Source organism: Xenopus laevis, chromosome 7L, assembly GCF_017654675.1.
Source record: "Xenopus laevis strain J_2021 chromosome 7L, Xenopus_laevis_v10.1, whole genome shotgun sequence".
In the NCBI taxonomy this organism is placed as follows: domain Eukaryota; kingdom Metazoa; phylum Chordata; class Amphibia; order Anura; family Pipidae; genus Xenopus; species Xenopus laevis.
The window spans coordinates 2,527,947-2,542,733 of NC_054383.1; the positions used below are offsets into that span (position 1 = coordinate 2,527,947).

At 41.5% G+C, this 14,787-nt stretch overlaps 1 protein-coding gene across 2 annotated transcripts; it reads left to right on the forward strand.

The window, feature by feature from the left end:
• Positions 1-2,506: 2,506 nt before the first annotated feature.
• LOC108696003 (pleckstrin homology domain-containing family S member 1) lies at positions 2,507-14,760 on the forward strand. Of its 2 annotated transcripts, XM_041570110.1 has the most exons (14): positions 2,507-3,025; positions 5,583-5,629; positions 5,869-5,939; positions 6,853-6,959; positions 7,067-7,204; positions 7,750-7,876; positions 7,957-8,049; positions 9,036-9,077; positions 10,259-10,351; positions 10,508-10,558; positions 11,115-11,194; positions 11,577-11,663; positions 13,236-13,371; positions 13,567-14,760. In XM_041570110.1, the coding sequence occupies exons 2-14, from the start codon at positions 5,596-5,598 to the stop codon at positions 13,663-13,665; spliced, it is 1,158 nt and encodes a 385-aa protein (XP_041426044.1). In that variant the 5' UTR covers positions 2,507-3,025; positions 5,583-5,595; the 3' UTR covers positions 13,666-14,760. The 2 variants fall into 2 exon arrangements, with proteins under 2 accessions (XP_041426044.1, XP_041426045.1); XM_041570111.1 differs by lacking the exon at positions 10,508-10,558.
• The last annotated feature ends 27 nt before the right edge of the window (positions 14,761-14,787 follow it).

Here is a 14,787-nt window from a genome sequence, read left to right on the forward strand (position 1 = left end):
ATTGGGGTGTCACCCTGCTATAGTTCCAGGGGTACCCAGGGTACAAATAAACACTCACCCCAAATCTCCCCCTAACTGGCCTTCAGACTGGGCCCCCTTAGCTCATAACAAGGTTACAGATATATAGATATATATAGATACATTGGGGTAACAGTCCCCCTGCTATAGTAACAGTACTAGTAAGAGTCATGTGACAGGAATGACAGAACTGAGTAGAGAAGCATCAAAGGATCCTTCCTGTATCAGTAACTTCGCAGATGCCATTTTGTCGGGCCACAAAAAGAAGAAACAAGCAAGGGTCGATGCTGTTACACATTTATAGTATTAGAGCTGTAAAATGAATAGATAACCATTTATGTAAATTATAGGTGAATTTGTTTCCCATCACCGATTTGACGGTAAATAAAAGGGGAAAAAGGGGGACTTTTTGTAAATGTTTCACATGTTTAAAATCTTGTTTGACAACATTGTGCGTGCAGACGTCTTTGCCTGGAAATTCAGATGTATTGTTTGCTTGGATACGCTCTGGCTACTTTAAATAAATACTCTCTTTCATTGCAGGTCAAACACCTTCAGTGTCGGAGATGCCAGGGGCCACCAGAAACACTTAGACCATGGGACCACTTTCCAAACTATTATTCCTCCTCTCCTCACTCAACCTCTTTATTCTCCTACTCTTTTATATCTACTTACTATATATTATTAAGCCTAAGAAATAGGGAAAGACCATGAAATTTTTCATGGTATGCCGGTGGGCCAGTCCGACACTGAACACATTACTGATTAGAGCGCTGAGCTGACGCTCCTTTTCCATCTCCAAGAATGAGTTTTTTTGGGGTATATTGAGCCATTTCAGGAAATGTGCAAAATCTGAGGCTCCCGCCCACATTTGACTCTCATCCATTTTTCTTGGATCCACCCCTTATATCATGAGTTGGTACAGTCCTGAAGAAAAGGGGGCACCCCTATAAGGGCTTTTTGCCTTGATCCCAATAGCCTCATGTGATAGTCTCTCTCTTAGTTCCACTGCACCCCTCTCTGCTCCCCAATATTTATACCCCAGTATGGGAGGTACAGCCTGTCCCTGGCTACAGTGTGTGTGTGTGTGTGTGTGTCCATAAACAGCTTGTTTTGTTTCTCTGCTATTTACCTTAGATACCTGCCCATGTTATTACATCATACCTTCATAATATGTGTCATACACCAGTCATGATGTCCTGCATAGCAACCTTTATTTTGCTTTTCACTGTGATTGGTTGCTAAGGTACCTGTTTGCCATGGAACACATGATTTTTTATAATAGGTAGTACATTTAACACCATGTTTGTACAGTATCACAAGGGATAATGTACCCCCTACTGCAAATTGTAAGGATATTAGAAGTCACTGAGGGGTTGTTCTGTGACCATATAAAGGCACAAGGCTGCAGGCTGAGTTATACAGGGAACTCTGAGTATCACTCATGTATTATAAGGGATAATGTACCCCCTACTGTAAATGATAAGGATATTAGAAGTCACTGAGGGGTTGTTCTGTGACCATATAAAGGCACAAGGCTGCAGGCTGAGTTATACAGGGAACTCTGATTATAACTCATGTATTATAAGGGATAATGTACCCCCTACTGTAAATGATAAGGATATTAGAAGTCACTGAGGGGTTGTTCTGTGACCATATAAAGACACAAGGCTGCAGGCTGAGTTATACAGGGAACTCTGAGTATCACTCATGTATTATAAGGGATAATGTACCCCCTACTGCAAATGATAAGGATATTAGAAGTCACTGAAGGGTTGTTCTGTGACCATATAAAGGCACAAGGCTGCAGGCTGAGTTATACAGGGAACTCTGAGTATTACTCATGTATTTTAAAGGATAATGTACCCCCTACTGTAAATGATAAGGACATTAGAAATAGCAGAGAGAGATTTTATCATGATTTTGTAGAACAAAAGTGATTGATCCAAATGCACGTTTAGGGGCAGATATATCAAAGGTCGAGGTGAATTTTGGAATGATAAAAAATCGAATGTTGTGCTATTTTTTGTGTGCTTTGACTAGGGAATAGTCCAAATTCGATTTGAATTTGAAAAAAAATCAAAAATTTGAATATTGAAAATTATCACGTACTGTCTCTTTAAAAATTCGACTCCGATCATTCACCATCTAAAACCTGCTGAATGGCTGTTTTAGCCTATGGTGGACCTCCTAGAAAGAATGTATTTGGAGTCAATTGGTGGACTTTGAAAAATCAAAGGTTTTTTTTGGGGAAAAACTTCGAATCAAATACGCTATTACTTCGATTCAACGATTCTAATTCTGCCGAATATGGACGAATTCCATCGGAAAATGGACCTATTCGACCCAAAGAAAACTTTGGGGTTAATTTATCAACACTGGGCAAATTTGCCCATGGGTAGTAACCCATGGCAACCAATCAGATTGCTGCATTCATTGTTCTACTTGCAGCTGGTTTCAAAAAGCTAATCACTGATTGGTTGCTATAAGACACTGCCCATGGGCAAATTTGCCCAGTGTTGATAAATGAGCTCCAGTCTGACTTAATTTCAGTCGGTGTTTTTGAATTTGAATTTCGAAGTTTTTTCAATTCGAAATTTGACCCTTGTATTTCAGTTGCCCAACTGGTACAACCTCGGGCCACTGTCGGGCCTTTGAAGTCACAGAACTAGGATTTTGTCCCAATTGTGCTGTATCTGTATTCACATTGCAACATATCAAACATACAGGTCACCTATACAAATTATACACACCCTACTCAACAGAGCTTACAATCTAAAGTGTCACCATATGGCAACCCAGGGCAGAGGGTTATGTATCCATTACCCAGTTGCCTACCTGAATTTGACTTTTTCCTTGAATTTTCATGTTTTTTAAAAGCAATTTATGGGGATTTCCTTCTTTGTCAGCAGGTATGAGGACACGGGGCGGAGCCAGTGATATGTATTAAAAGTGTAAGCTGTGCTTTCAGTCCAGGACACCGACAGAGGAAAGATTTACCTTCCAGGTAAGTACCCTGGTTAATCACATTCTCCCGTTAACTGAGCTAAGTGTACAGTGCCAGCTAGTAATGATACCAGCAGAGCACTCAGTGTGTTCACCTTTAAATTAACTGTTAATATGATGTAGAGGGGGATATTTTGAGACAATTTGTAATTGGTTTAAATTTTTTACCATTTGTGGTTTTTGAGTTATTTAGCTTTTTATTCAGCAGCTCCTCAGTTTGCAGTTTCAGCCACCTGGTTGCTAGCGTTAAAATTCACCTAGCAACCATGCACTGATTTGAATAAGAGACTGGAATATGAATAGGAGAGGCCCAAATAGAAATAGAAATAATAAAACGTAGCAGTAACAATAAACGTGTAGCCTTACAGAGCATTTGTTTTTTAGATGGGGTCAGTGACCCCCTTTTGAAAGCTGGAAAGGGTCAAAAGAAGAAAGCATATAATGAAAATACTATAAGAAATAAATAACGAAGACCAATAGAAAAGTTGCTTAGAATTAGTCATTCTACAACATACTGAAGGTGACCTACCTCTTTAAATCAATATACAGAGTTGTAGTTAAAGGAGAACTCATCCTCAAAATTCCTGCAAAACAACGTCTGTTTGGCTGTTTATATGCTCTGCACTGCTGGTTCTTACTTGTGAAACAATTTAGTGCTGAAGTGCAGCTCTTCTAAAAATCATTGCTATGGTAATATACTAATATAATTATAATAAATATTAGCATATAGTACTATATACAGTATAATACATTTTACTTTCAGTAATAGTATAGTAATGTATTTCCCCATGTGTGTTTGAATTCCTTCTTTTAAGTTCCCGCCACACCTGCTGGGAGGCAGTTCTCTGTATCTATCCCTCATTCTGTAATAAAGTGTTCCCTTACATTTCCTTTCTGTTTTACTCCCTCCGTCTTCATGTTGTGATGCCAGGAAATACTTCCCCTTTGAATACTGTTATTTCCCTTGATATATTTGATTGTATCTATTATATCCACCCTCTTCCTTCTGTCTCCCAAGCTGTACATGTTAAAGGGGTGATTCACCATTTAGTTAATTTTTAGTACGTTATAGAATGACCAGTTCTAAGAAACGTTTCAATTGGCCTTGATTTTCATTTTGTTTTTTTATAGTCTGAATTTGTCGAGCTTTTAAATGGGGGTCATTGACCCCATCTTAAAAACAAATGCTCTGACACCCATTATTCTAGTGGTTGTCGGGGTAATTTGGACCCTAGCAACCAGATTGCTGAAACTGGAGAGCTGCTGATTAAAAAGCTAAATAAGTCAAAAACCACAGATAATAAAAAATGAAAACCAATTGCAAATTGTCTCAGAATATCCCTCTCTACATTATACTAACAGTTAATTTAAAGGCAAACAGTCCCTTTAAGGTCCTGCTGGGCAGTTACTATTTGATGAATCTTTTTTGAGACTGCTCCTCCAAACCCCAAGGCAATATTCAAGGTTGGGGTCTCACCAGTGACCTATAAGGTGGTAGTATAGTCCCCTTCTTTTTTTACACCCTGTATTTGATTTTTCCATCCCCTCTGCTTTACTCATCACATTCTTTAAAGGCAAAGTTCATATTTTAATTCACTTTTATGAAATTTTAGCCAGTTTGGAAATGTAGCAGCTGGTTGTTATGGCCAGATTTACCCTAGCAACCAGGCAGTGGTGATGAAAGCAATAAAAAGCAATAAGTAACAATAACACAGAGCAATAGTGGTGTATAAACGTTCAGTATTATCTATAAAACAACAGGTACTGTTTGTTTTGCATCCACCTCCTGACCATAGACATTTAACCCTTATTTACCTGCCTGTATGAGCTGTTAGATTTTGGGAATACCCAGCAGGCACCTGTACCTTCAGCCCAGCATGTTTTTTTCTAGTCTGAGGCAGGAGAAATGTCAGGAGGAAGAACTGACATTCACTAAAGGGGAACTTCCTTAGAAAAAAAAACTTTCCACCATTCAGTATAAATGCATTTCAAACATATTTGTAAATGTTAATCGCTATGGAAAGCCGGAGAGGTGAAGTTCCCCTTTGTGACACACAGCCATCGTTATGAGTTGCTTTATCTCCAGGAGAGAACAGAAATAGTAGCTACTAATCTCTATGGTTGCCATTAAATCATAGAGACAGACTCGTATTAGTCTTATAAACACTGTTTCACACTCACTCACACTCACTCACACTCACACTCGCATACAACCACCATCAAACCTCACATCATGAGCGGTAACAACTCATAGACACCCTCAAACACATTTCTACTTACTCACACTTACTTGCTCACTCACACTCACACTACACCCTACTGCTGATGTCACTGGCTCACTGGGATTGGTTGCCAAGAATCTCAGTATGACCAATCACTGCTCAGATCCACCACAGGGGTAACAAACTGGCTCAGGCTCTGGGCACTGGGCAACATGGGACCACCAGGTTCTACAGTCTGGCCTTTTAGCTTTAGGAGTCAACTACAAGTAGCAGCTGCAACTCTTATTGTATAACATTACTCTTCTGATATTTTACTGTTATTTTATTTCTGTGCAGACAGAACAAGAGAATGATGCAGCCAGAAAGGTCCGGTGTGACTCCAGGTACATTAAACACTAATTATGGCTTCTGGGCCCAAAATCATATATATATATATATATATATATATATATATATATATATATATATTATTTTTTTTTAATATAAAGTCACTTTTCCTCATATTGTTTTGTAAATCTGAAATGAAAACAGCATTAAAAAATGATATACTGTAGTAGGGAGTAACTACTAACTGTACTGTAACTGTACTGGTGCATCTGCTAACAATCTATTCTTATTTCAGAGCCGTGTGTCCTATACAAAGGATATGCGACAAAATCCCCCCCTGAAATGTTCTTCCTCCAAGTGAAAATGGTAAATAAAGATTCCTTGCAGTTATGGAAATTGAGTGAATACGACTATACTATTAAACGTAGGAGCAAGTTGGGGAGCCCTGTAGTTAAAGGGGTGGATTACCTTTACCTTACCTTTGAATTAACTTTTAGTATGTTTTATGGCCAATTCTGTAATAAAGTGTTCCCTTGCATTTCCTTTCTGTTTTACTCCCTTCATGTTGTGTCCCCCTAGTTCCTTGTGCTGCCAGAAAATACTTCCCTCTTGAATACTGTTATTTCCCTTGATATATTTGATTGTTTCTGTTATATCCACCCTCTCCCTTCTGTCTCCCAAGCTGTACATGTCAAAGGGGTGGTTCACCTTTAAGTTCACATTTAGTATGTTATAGAATGACTTATTCTAAGCAACTTTTCAATTGGTCTCTATTATTTATTCTTTATCATTTTTTTTAATTAATTGCTTAACACTCTTTCCAGCTTTCAAATGGGGGTCTGTGACCCCATCTAAAAAAACAAATGCTCTGTAAGGCTACAGATGTATTATTATTGCTACTTTTTATTCCTCATCGTTCTATTCAGGCCTCTCCTATTCATATTCCAGTCTCCCATTCAAATCAATGCATGGTTGCTAGGGGAATTTGGACCCTAGCAACCAGATGGCTGAACTTGCAAACTGGAGAGCTGCTGAATAAAAAGCTAAATAACTCAAAAAGCACAAGTAATAAAAAATGAAAACCAATTGCAAATTGTCTCAGAATATCCCTCTCTACCCTGTACTAAATGTTAATTTAAAGTTGAACAAGGGAAAGTTCCCTTTAAAATTAACTTCTGGTTGGTCATACATTTGGTCAGCCTATTCTAATCAATGGTGTTATTTTGAGTGATTTGGGGATCAGTTAATTCATCGGGTTCATTGGACTCTTTCTGTGCAGTGGAAGGAGAGATTATTCATCTTATGGACCTATTCGTATGAGTGTAACCTGGTGTATTATGTCACAGATGGAACACACAAGAGAAAGGGGGTGATACCCATCAGGGAGTAAGTACCCAGCAAATATCACCCGTCTATTGAATGGCTGTTTGTCTGGGCTTCTAGTCCGACTTGCGAGCTCTGTTCTCTCTTGTGATTGGTGCTTTTACCCCCAGGATTAAAGATGTCATGAAAGGTTGCGATTGCAACGTGGGCGATATCTCCTCCATCATGATGATACACTTGGTCCACCCTGAGAATGTGCTGCTGATTAGGACAAAAAAACGGAAATACTACCTGATGAACAACGATAAGTAAGTAGCGACGGTATCTGGGGGAGCTGCTGGTCTGTAGGATGTGTGGCTTCTGATGTGATGGATTAGGGCAGGGATCCCCAACCTTTTGAGCAACATTCAGAAGAAAAAGGAGTTGGGGAGCAACACAAGCATAATAAATGTTCTTGGGGTCCCAAATAAGTGCTGTGATTGGCCATTTGGTACCCCCCTATGTGGATTGTCTACATTGAGGTTCTGTTTGGCAGTGCACCTGGTTTTTATACAACCAAAACTTGCCTCCAAGCCTGGAATTCAAAAATAAGCACCTGCTTTGGGGCCACTGGGAGCAACATCCAAGGGGTTGGAGAGGAACATGTTACTCATGAGCTACTGGTTGGGGATCACTGGATTAGAGGCAGCCAACTGCCATCTGACCTGAGCTGGAGTTGACAGCTGGTTTGTCACTTCACTAACCTACAGCCGACCCCTCCGGATATTGTGGGGCTGCATATTCTCCCCAGACTTGCTTTATTTCTAGGGGCGCCACCCTCTCTAATTCCATCCTTGTTTCTAATCACCCACAGAGATGAGATAGAAGCTTGGTATCAGCACCTTACTGCCGCCCGCCAGTGGCAAGAGCACCCACAGCCCCAACAACGTCCCCATCCAGAGGTTTCTCTTTCAATTCCTGTCCCAGAGACCATGTTTAATGTAAGTCCTGCTCTTGGGGTGAATTTGGGAATCTCAGGAAATGTTTCCTATGCCTGGTTTCACATTTGTTTCCCTTGCAGGAAATTAGAAATCCCACTCCATGGCCTATTCCTCGTGATCTCGGGGCTTCATTACAGAAACAAAGAACCCAATGGTATCAGGATCTCAAGCAGGTTCAGTATCCAAACACTGACATTTGCAAGCTGGGGGGCCAGTGAGCTCTAAGCCGTGACCAAGGGGTGTAGGTAGATGCCACTGTATCTTTCTATCCCATAAATTGCATAAAATGAATGAGAGCACGGGGGTCTAAATTGCCAGTCCAGATTATGGCAACTGAGTATCAGGGACTTGCTCCAGTTTTCAAAGCACCATTATATGACCAATGAACAAAAATTGTTCCGATGCTCATAAAAAGTAAAAATACAAGATTATATTCAATCAATAGTAAAAAATACAAACATACTGACCCCGTATGATCCACCTTACGCATTTCGTACCCTCCGCTACTTAATTATAGGAATTTCATCCCACAAATTGGCATACAGAGCCAGGGTCGGACTGGGGGGCCCAGGGCCAACCAGAGCTGCTGCTTCAGGGGCCCCACTGGTCCCCCATCCCCAACGCCCCCCTTCCCACACATACTTTTTCCTTCTTGTGCCCGTGACCAGGGAGGTTCTGGGGCAGCAGCAATAGTGGGTCAGGGCTGACGGGGCCCACTGGGTTTTTTCCTGGTGTCCGGTTGACCCAATCCAACCCTGTACAGAGCCAGTATAATTGAGTAATTGAATAATGACTGCAGCACCGTACCCTAGTTAATGGGTCCTTATATCTTTTACTGAGCCTGTTTAGCTGTGGTTACTGTGGAGCTGAAAACCTGCCCTTCTCCAATGAATACTGAGCTGCCTGAGTTTAGCAGTGCTGCATTCACAGGGGTCAGGGAGGGTGTAATAAGAGGGTGTCCCCTTGCACAGCATTCTTCTTATTATTATTATTGTGCATTATTGTGACGTGCAAGCTAAGCAGTAGTGAGACAGGGTTTGCACTTCGGCACTAACACAGGGTAACCAATCAGATCATAAGCAATGTGGGTCAGAGGAGCTTTCTGTGCCCGGTATCAGTTTCTGTTCTTTCTGTCCTCATCACTGTGTTTGTGTTTCAGGAGAGACCTATCACCTACCCCAACACTAAGACCAAGAAGAGTGTAAGTTGCACTGCAGTCTCTTTACTCCAAACTTTATAAGCACAACAAATCCCTTGGTTTATATCCCTGGGCCCCTACTTGTTCTAGTTTCGGGTGGTACCGTGTTCTGCCTCCAGTTCTGAGCAGCAAGGAAAGTCCAGTCAATGCAACTTCAACCGTAAAAGCAGCGGCTGAGGAGGGCAGGTCTCTGTACCATCAATACTGTATTTATAAACCGACACCAGGAAACCTGCAACTGAAAAATACATGTTCTGGCTCAGCAGCACTTTCCGCATTCCTAAGTGCAGATCTGCTGAGAGAAAGAGAAAAGTTCCCCGGCCCAACCTGTGCTGCATCCCCCTAGTAGAGAGACTGTGTAGTAGTCGTACAATATACAGCATACGTTTTATTTAATTTACTTTGTATTTATTCCACCCGAAAACTATACTTTGCATAATGATATAAAATCTAATTTTAAGCAACTTTGCAATATCCATCCATCCAGTGACGTAACTAGGGCCCGCCCCCCTCCGTACACCCGTAACCGCCCGGGAATTGTGGCGCGTGAGCTGCCGGGGGGGGGCCCTGAGAGGGTGCGGGCCCTGGCCCAATCGCACCCCCTGCTCCCCTGGTAGTTACGCCACTGCATCCATCCCCCTTATCCAGGATTCGCTTCGGGATTCGGCTTTTTTCAGCAGGATTCGGATTCGCCCGAATCCTTCTGCCCGTCTGAACCAATCCAAAGCCTAATTTGCATATGCAAATTAGGGGCGGGGAGGGAAATTGTGTGTCACAAAACAAGGAAGTAAAAAATGTTTTCCCCTTCACACCCATAATTTGCATATGTAAATTAGGATTCGGTTCGATGTCCCTAGTGTATATGAATGGTGTCCGTCCGGCTGTTAATATTGCTCTGCTGGTTCCGATTCGTGATGCATTGTAGCAGCTGACCCGGAGAGCTGACTTCTGCTACTGTTTCAAGAGGGATAAACATATACATAGTGGAGGCAAGCCAATGCAAGACTTGATTGTTCTCAGTAGTGTTGCTATGGGCAAATATGCCAACTAAGCTGCAACCAGAGCAAGGGCAAGGTGCTAATACCAACCATATGTAATATTGATAAAGACATCAATAAAAACACCCATAAATCTACAACACCCATAATCCTCTTGACCCAAATTCTTATCTTTTATATTTCTAGACTGAGCTCAGAGACAATCGTTCTTACAGCAACCCAGACAAATGCCGACGTCCCGTTCATGAAAATCTTATATTACCAATGTTAACCTCACAGGTACCTTCAAGTTTTTTTTTATTTTGCTTTCCAAACTCAGTAGTAGAAAATGTATCAAGGGTTATCACTGACAGGCACAAGGGCAACTAGTACTTGCTAGGAATTATTTTTTAAGTCCATAACTTAACTACTTATTCAATTTCTCCTTTTTTGAAGATTGCAAATGAGGCAGCCGGCTCTGGGCAGTCGGACTCTGAAAGTGACACCGTAAGTAAACTTGTATTTTGTTTCTTGGTATCTGCCTGTATATTGGGGTTTGGGGGGGTAACATGGGACTGCACTGCAGCTTTAAGTGTCTTACTCTTGAGACCTGTGACTTTAAGGCAGCAGAGATGAAGCAATTGTATGGCCACAACTTCATCAAGTCAGTCGATTTTTGCCCAATTTGGCTGCGAATGTTGTAGGGCTGATTTTGATCGTATTGATTTTATTAATGTTTGGGCCTAACCCAGCCTAAGGTTGAAAGGGTGTTTAAGAACCTGTATCTGCACTGACCCTGGAAAGGCAGCAATTATTGGCTTATGTCTTGCCAGTTTCATCATTTTCTTCCAATAATTGCCGCTAATGTGGCCCCTCTCCGGCCCAGACCCTCAAGCTGCATCTGATCCAAATTCAAACTGGAGGTTGGTTCAGATGCAACTTGCACCATGTCCTGGGGGGAATATTTTTTAGGGCCATTGTTTTGGCCAATTTTACTAAATATCAGTAGTATTTCTCTTTCCCAATTACAATGTATAATGACCCCAATTCCATATCATTACAGAGTGAATCGGACCCCCAGGAGAACAGTGAGCCTGACAGCGATGAGGAATTTCCCCATAAGAATGGTCAACCCAGAAATGTGTAAGTACCGACCTGCGCTGCGCACACTGGGGATGATTTATATATGTAGTACCCATAGCAACCAATCAGCAATTCGTTTTCACTAAACATTTGATTGGTAAATGTGTGTGTAGCAAATTAGCCCTATTTATTAGTTTATTGGCTTAAAACTAGATATATTTCAGAAGCATTTCTGCACTGCTGCTTTTGATGTAGCAGAAGTCAGTTCTCTCCCAGCCATGTCTTCCCCTATACCTCACATGATCTGTGTGATTAATACATTATTACATTAGTATTATTACATGAGTATCATTTCTTTATCATGCTGTCTGCCATATTTTAACCTTTGATGTTTCTGTGAGTGATTATAACAATGCACCCCCACATTTTTTTATAATGCTAGTGTGAAACAAAATACCTTCCAGAAGAAAAAAGTGATGATCCCCACAGAAGACCTGAAGAAGTACTTTGATGTTGGAGAATGTTTATAGTAAGGGAACATCCATCTGTACAATGTATACCCCACCTACACTCGTACTTGAGAAAAATATATGGGTCCCAGAAAGGAAGTAGAGACAGAGACTTGAGTCGCAGAAAGGAAGTAGAGACAGACACATGAGTCCCAGAAAGGAAGTAGAGACAGACACATGAGTCCCAGAAAGGAAGTAGAGACAGACACATGAGTCCCAGAAAGGAAGTAGAGACAGACACTTGAGTCGCAGAAAGGAAGTAGATATAGACACTTGAGTCGCAGAAAGGAAGTAGAGACAGAGACTTGAGTCGCAGAAAGGAAGTAGAGACAGACACATGAGTCCCAGAAAGGAAGTAGAGACAGACACATGAGTCCCAGAAAGGAAGTAGAGACAGACACATGAGTCCCAGAAAGGAAGTAGAGACAGACACTTGAGTCGCAGAAAGGAAGTAGATATAGACACTTGAGTCGCAGAAAGGAAGTAGAGACAGAGACTTGAGTCGCAGAAAGGAAGTAGAGACAGACACATGAGTCCCAGAAAGGAAGTAGAGACAGACACATGAGTCCCAGAAAGGAAGTAGAGACAGACACATGAGTCCCAGAAAGGAAGTAGAGACAGACACTTGAGTCGCAGAAAGGAAGTAGAGACATACACATAAGTCCCAGAAAGAAAGTAGAGACAGACACATGAGTCCCAGAAAGGAAGTAGAGACAGACACATGAGTCGCAGAAAGAAAGTAGATATAGACACTTGAGTCGCAGAAAGGAAGTAGATATAGACACTTGAGTCGCAGAAAGGAAGTAGAGACAGACACATGAGTCCCAGAAAGGAAGTAGAGACATACACATGAGTCCCAGAAAGGAAGTAGAGACAGACACATGAGTCGCAGAAAGGAAGTGGAGACAGACACATGAGTCCCAGAAAGGAAGTAGAGACATACACATGAGTCGCAGAAAGGAAGTAGAGACAGACACATGAGTCGCAGAAAGGAAGTAGATATAGACACTTGAGTCGCAGAAAGGAAGTAGATATAGACACTTGAGTCGCAGAAAGGAAGTAGAGACAGACACATGAGTCGCAGAAAGGAAGTAGATATAGACACTTGAGTCGCAGAAAGGAAGTAGATATAGACACTTGAGTCGCAGAAAGGAAGTAGAGACAGACACATGAGTCGCAGAAAGGAAGTGGAGACAGACACATGAGTTGCAGAAAGGAAGTAGAGACAGACACATGAGTCGCAGAAAGAAAGTAGATATGACACTTGAGTCGCAGAAAGGAAGTAGAGACAGACACATGAGTTGCAGAAAGGAAGTAGAGACAGACACATGAGTCGCAGAAAGAAAGTAGATATGACACTTGAGTCGCAGAAAGGAAGTAGAGACAGACATATGAGTCGCAGAAGGGGAAGTGCTCGCTTAGGGTCCAAGGCTAGCAATTATATTCACTGGGGAAGAGGGTCCCTTAGAAATGTGCCCAAGGAATAACATGTTACTTGTCCTTTAAATACCATACTAGAAAAATGAAGGAAAAATGTAAAGAAGGAAGAACATGACAAACAACTCAAATTTTCTTTATTTCCATCTTTAAAGTGTCACGAATTGGAAGCCCCCTAATGATACCGGCTGCCAATTTAACAAGGGGGATCTCATTTACGCCATCAATGGATTCAGGCTGAACTGCCGGCAAATGCTGTTCGACCTGCTGAAGTGCTGCACAGAGGAAGAGGCGAGTGTTGGGTGCTGGTGCGGGTGCTATAGAGTAACATAGGTTTCAGTTCTACCCACAGTTCAGAAGTTCAGGTCATTTAGGGGATCCCCCGGGAACCCTGGTTCTTCTGTCTTCCGTGGCCCTTTGATTTGAAATGGCAGGTGGGTTCCCCAATATCTTGTTCAGTTGCCTAATGGGTTCATTGTCTTTTAGGTGACCCTGACTGTGCTCCGTAGCAGGGTGGTGCCTCTCTTCCATTCAATGGGCTGCTCCTGCACTTCCCCTGGCTCCAACGCTGAAGCTTTCCATTAATTTCCATTGGTCGTTTGTCCTCCTTCCCTAAAAAAGCTAATGAAGAAACAAGCCCAGGCCAAGCTGGATATTCATTTATGCAGTCGCTTGGGGTCTGGAGCAAACACAGTCATAAAGCGTCGGATCTCATTTATCAACATGGGACCAAATGGAACTATTCCGGAGCAGATTTAAATGAAAGTTCACCATGGTAACATGTCATATTGATGCCTATGGGGTTCTTAAAGGCCTATGGATCAAATGGTGAACTCTAACGTTCATAGTTTTACTACGCTGAACTCTAATTTCACACTTTGATCAATCTACCCCTAAATGTTGTCTTGTGTATAATAAATATCAGCGTTATATGAAGGAGAGATGGGAATAAAACTTATGGTGCAGTCAATGGATAACAACAAAAAATGGTTAAATACTAAGGGGCAACAGCCAGTGCTCTACTCCCCTCTCCCTGTAATTCAATCTTTTACCTGAGTGCTCAATCCACTCTGAGGATTCAGTAGTCAGTAAAGTATGGCGACAGTGAGCACAGGAGCTTGCACTTTATTATTTAGGCATTATATCCACTTACTACACTATACAGCCCCTAACACAAAGCATTAATAATCTCAAAAGAGACTATTTTACTCAACATGTCATTGCAGCAGTGTGGTACAGTGAGTCCTTACCTGCCGCAAATATATTGGCCCTAAACTGCACCTGAATTTGCTTCTGAATTGCACCAGTGCAAGTGCCCTTAGCAGCCAATCAGCAGCAAGTTTGGATGAGCAAAGATTTGATTGGTTGTTTCTGATACAGACAGCCCTCCCATTGGCCAGTCACATATAGAACATGAATTCCGTTGGAGCAGAAAAAGAAAAAAATAACAACAATTTCCTGGTGTTTCTATAGAATCAGTAAATGACAGTTTTTTCATTACAATTCACTTGTGTTCTGCTCAAACCTCCAGTTCATTGGTCGTGTGATACAATTATTTACAGATCTCTGTAATGTGTCAGTACATACTCATGTATGATCCTCGTTATGTTTATACTTTTATATTTGTACTTTTATATTTGTACTTTTGTTGCCTCATTCTGTGACCCCCCCTCCCCGAAAATAAACTTCTGTAAAAAATAACCAGCT